The sequence below is a fragment of the Neltuma alba genome, unplaced genomic scaffold (assembly GCF_004799145.2).
Source record: "Neltuma alba isolate B1F8T4 unplaced genomic scaffold, ASM479914v2 tig00007216_pilon, whole genome shotgun sequence".
In the NCBI taxonomy this organism is placed as follows: Eukaryota; Viridiplantae; Streptophyta; class Magnoliopsida; order Fabales; family Fabaceae; genus Neltuma; species Neltuma alba.
The window spans coordinates 169,589-173,849 of NW_021634713.1; the positions used below are offsets into that span (position 1 = coordinate 169,589).

General features: G+C 38.0%; 1 protein-coding gene across 1 annotated transcript; it reads left to right on the forward strand.

Moving 5' to 3' along the window:
• Positions 1 to 1,193: 1,193 nt before the first annotated feature.
• Positions 1,194 to 3,808, forward strand: LOC114752033 (zinc finger RNA-binding protein). Its single transcript, XM_028940752.1, has 2 exons — positions 1,194 to 1,808; positions 3,223 to 3,808. Exons 1-2 carry the CDS (start codon positions 1,392 to 1,394, stop codon positions 3,775 to 3,777), a joined length of 972 nt encoding a protein of 323 aa, XP_028796585.1. The 5' UTR covers positions 1,194 to 1,391; the 3' UTR covers positions 3,778 to 3,808.
• The last annotated feature ends 453 nt before the right edge of the window (positions 3,809 to 4,261 follow it).

Consider the following 4,261-nt stretch of genomic DNA (forward strand, 5'->3'; position numbering starts at 1 on the left):
TCTCGTTGTTTCAATTTTGAAAACTGCAAATTTACCCCCCGGGAAACCCGCTGTGCCCCCATCAATATGGAAGGAAAAATGAGGTTTGTGGCTTGAAATAATGTCGTGACACCATTTGCCTGGGCTCTCTTATCTGAGACTGACAGTCAGCGGGTATGAACATTCTTTTTCGTTTGATTAAATTAATGATCGAGATGTCGAAAGTTTGTTTCTTTGTTTTTTTTTTTAAAAAAAGGGAGCAGGCCCCCTTTGCAATATGCAAGTAGTTTGGAATTTTTTTTAATAGAGTTCCGCCCAAAAGAGATTAAAAAAAAAGGGGGTAGAATTACATTTTAAATATATAATGATTTGTTTAACCATTCAAAATCTGCATAGTTTGTTTGAGGGGAATAAAAAATGACACCTTAAACCATTCAATAAAAATGAATCAAGAAAAAAAAAGCCAACTTGTATAAAGTAGAATTATAATGTAATCATATATATTTTGAAACGGACAAGAAGGCTGACAATAACCAAAATAATCTTGGGACAATGGGTATAAAAGGAGACTTTCTTCCAGTTAAATTAATTAAAGTGTAATTAGATATTAATTCAACTCTTCAAAATCCAAGTTTATGCCGTAGTCAATGATCATTCTTGTTCATGCCACATGCTTTAAATCTATTGATCAAAATTTTATGCGATAATATATTATCTTAATTGAAACTTTTGTTGAAAATGAATTAACTTTTCCCGAAAATATCAACTTGAAATAAAAAGTAATATGTCAAACGTCAAATCATTATTTAACTTCTATGTGTTTGCCAGACTGCCTTGCATTGGTTTAGTGGGATGCTTAAATTGGTGGGGCGCTAAAACGGTTTGTTCCAGTCCTTTTGGGGTCATGAGGCAACGCTTCCTCAATTCTTGCTGCCACATTTTATGGTTACACTTTCTTCCTGAGATTCACAGTTTCTCAAATTCCTGAGGCACATCTAATCCGTTCAAAAATTGCATATATATTTTTTTGGGGTGTAAAGATAGAGAAAATTAATTATTTAGTCGGTGACGATGAACCCCCCCCCTCCTAGTCTTAAAAAATATGACGGGTCAAATACTCTTTCTGGACCATGGAAAAAGAAAACTCTGGCCAAGCCCATGTCCAAGGCAGTTGGATCAATTGCACCAGCTATGGCACCGTGCTGCTTTGATTGTCTTCTTTAATCAGGATTCTCCATTACTGGGCCTCCAGCTCTTTCACGTAAGGTCGACCTTGGTTCCATTTCAACGCAAACTGCTATTGTGCTATTCAATCTTCATCACGTAATCGGAAACAGTGCGCCTTCATCTTCTTTTCCTCTGCATCACTCTGTTCAATCCATGCTCAGCCTCCCTATGAAATTGAAAATCCAATGGACTACACCACTGTGCCTGAATTGCAGCCAAATCCAATGCCAGCACCCCTTTCTTCTTACCCACCTTCTGTAGCCGCTTATTTTCCCCCATCATACCCTCCCCATTACCAATTATACCTTCAAAACCCTAATCCTTCTTCTGCAGAGCCTCAATCTTCTATTGGAACTCAAGGATTTCATGGTGGCACCGGTGCTGAACCTGGGGCGAACCCTCCTGGTGTTGTTGCTTCCTATGCCCCCTTGACCTCCGATTCAGTTAACCATCTGACTCACGAAGCCCATGCTGATTACTCGTATGCTCACAACCCTATTGCAGATTCTAGCTCCGGATACTATTTTGGCCCAAATGCTCAGAATTGGGCTGCTACGGAGGCTGTTAGGCAGTTCGGGGTGGACCCGGCTGGCTATGGAGCAGTATGTTTATTCCTTTCTTTCTTCCTTTAAAGTTTCATGTCATGTTTATTGGGTGGTATGGCGTGAGATAGATTGAGTTGATTGATAATTAATGTCCTAAAAATTTGGAGGATGACTATACTGTTTGACGTTTTGATTTTAGATAAAGGGTAGATTAGAACATGGAAATAAGTCAATTTTTGGAATGGGATCAAATGCAACATGTTCAGGAATCCGAATATATTAAGCTATGTTCTGGTTTCAAGCTTAAATGGTGGAGCTTAAAACTATGTGAAGCAGCGTGTAATTATCTAACATTGATTGACAACACTTAAATATTTTTAAATTTGTTGGCTGAAGTATTCGGAACATACATTTCTAAAGCTCTATCTCTAATTGGTTATTAAGCTTCCTATCCTTGGTTTATGACATTTAGCAGTTGATATGTTTCCAATGATAAATAATTTCAAATTTGCTCTGTCCTTGATGGGATCTGGATTCCATGCGTGGTGAGGGGTCTGTGAGGAGGCCAAACGACGCTGTTTCTAAGCTATAATGCTGAAAAATGGCATTGTTTGTTCTCCTTGCACACCACTCACTGCACACTGGATCCATTTCCATCCTTGATGTGTGCCATGCAACTCATGTTCTTGTCTAAAATCTTAAAACCACTCCTTGAATTTAGGAAGGTAGATTAATAGGAGAATCTTGAGGATAACAAAGGTTCATTCAAATAAGTTTGTAATTTGCTGAGCTATTTTGATTTTGGAATTTGTGCACCACTTAAGCAAATTCCTAATTGTTTCTCCCCGATAGTAGAAGCTAAGGAAAAAAAATGTCTTCCATTTAAATTTTTGTCATTTTGAACTGAGCTTCTACTCAAAAATTTAAAAACTAAAAATTGTTTGCCCATTTGGATATATGGAGCTGCACTGCTTTGATTTTATCTGTCTCTTCTTTGATAACAGTAATCTTTTGACATATTTTTAAGATTTAAACTTCTAGCTAAGACTATAATTCAGACAATTCATTCATCAGTAACGCACGTGTTTTTCCTGTTTCCCGGTTCCTGTATTTCATAATTTCATCTCAATGAGTGCTTCATTTGTTTTGGCCATAACGAAAATGCATGAACATGTCATAAGTTTGTCACCTTGGCAAGATGGATCGAAGAATCCAATGATGTTTTTTGTAAATGTTGAGTACATTTTATTTTTCTTAATTTTTTTTAACTTATGCAATGATTGATTGAGGCAGGAAAATTTGTGTGCTACTATTTTTTTCAGAGGGGATTGAAACTTGGTTTACTGAAGTACCCTTTGGAAATTCAATGCGTTGATTTGCTTCTGTTAGAACTCTGCAGTAGAAAGGAACGGAATGATGATTGTCCCTCTCTCATCTCTTCTTTTGTTGCATTGTGTATTATTATGAGTAGGCTATCCCCGTGGCTTCAACTGGGTCGGAGCAATTGGCTGCTGCAAATACTAACTCTGTTTGGTGGGCTAACACCACGACCCAGCCTCATGGAAATGGAGCATGGAAGAAACACCCGAAGAAACCAAAAACTAAGGTTGTCCAATCTGCATATTGTGAAGTTTGCAAGGTAGATTGTACCAGCAAAGATGTTCTGGACCAGCATAAGTTAGGAAAGAAGCACAAGAAGAACTTGGAGAAATTAAAAGAAGCATTAAGAGTGCCACAAGTTCCTGTTCCACCCGCGGTGCCACCTAATCCTGTGATAGGACCTCAACCGGAGGGAGACAAAAGCAAATCTGGTGGTAAGAGTAAGAGTAAAAGGAAAGCGATTGAAACACCAGAAGATTTGGAGAAAAAGAAAAAGAAGGTTCTTGAAGGTGGGGCAGCCGCAGAAGCAGTTAAAATATGTACGATTTGTAATGTGGTCTGTAATAGCGAGACGGTATTTAATTATCACCTTGCAGGGCAAAAGCATGCTGCTGTGATGAAGAAACAAGCTTCTTTGCAAAAATAAATAAATGCGAGCTGATTACAATTTTGAGTTACATTGTCTAGCTCTTGATCGAGCAAAATCCAACTTCGCTTATCTCATCGTAGTTTCATATGAAAAGAGTTGAAGAGAGACGCCTTAAATGGTAGCCAGCACATCATGCCTTTGGTTGTTCCGAGCATGAAGAAGGAGAACTAATATAGTGCCACAGGGTTTTAAGACTCTTTTTTTGTTCTTTTGATGAGGACTAGCTTTCATACAATTGTCCTAATTTCATGTCCCTAATAAAAATTTTTACGTGAAGATCTATTAATGCAGCGCGGGGACGCTTAGTTTTGCACCTAAAAAATTTGGATGCACTTTCAGTGGGGTTTCTGGTGCATAATCATTATTATTTATTGATGCATTAATGAATTTCCACACTCTCTGGTCATGCATGGGATGCCCATAGTAGTTGTCAGTTGACAATGAAATCCATTGCAAACTTTTATTCTGGGTTCACGAGACA

Bases quoted from the DNA above. Each gene is read 5' to 3' on its own strand.
- LOC114752033 (XM_028940752.1), top strand. From the start codon at position 1,392: ATGGACTACACCACTGTGCCTGAATTGCAGCCAAATCCAATGCCAGCA. The intron at 1,809-3,222 runs GTATGTTTATTC...TATTATGAGTAG, and splicing joins ACCCGGCTGGCTATGGAGCA to GCTATCCCCGTGGCTTCAAC.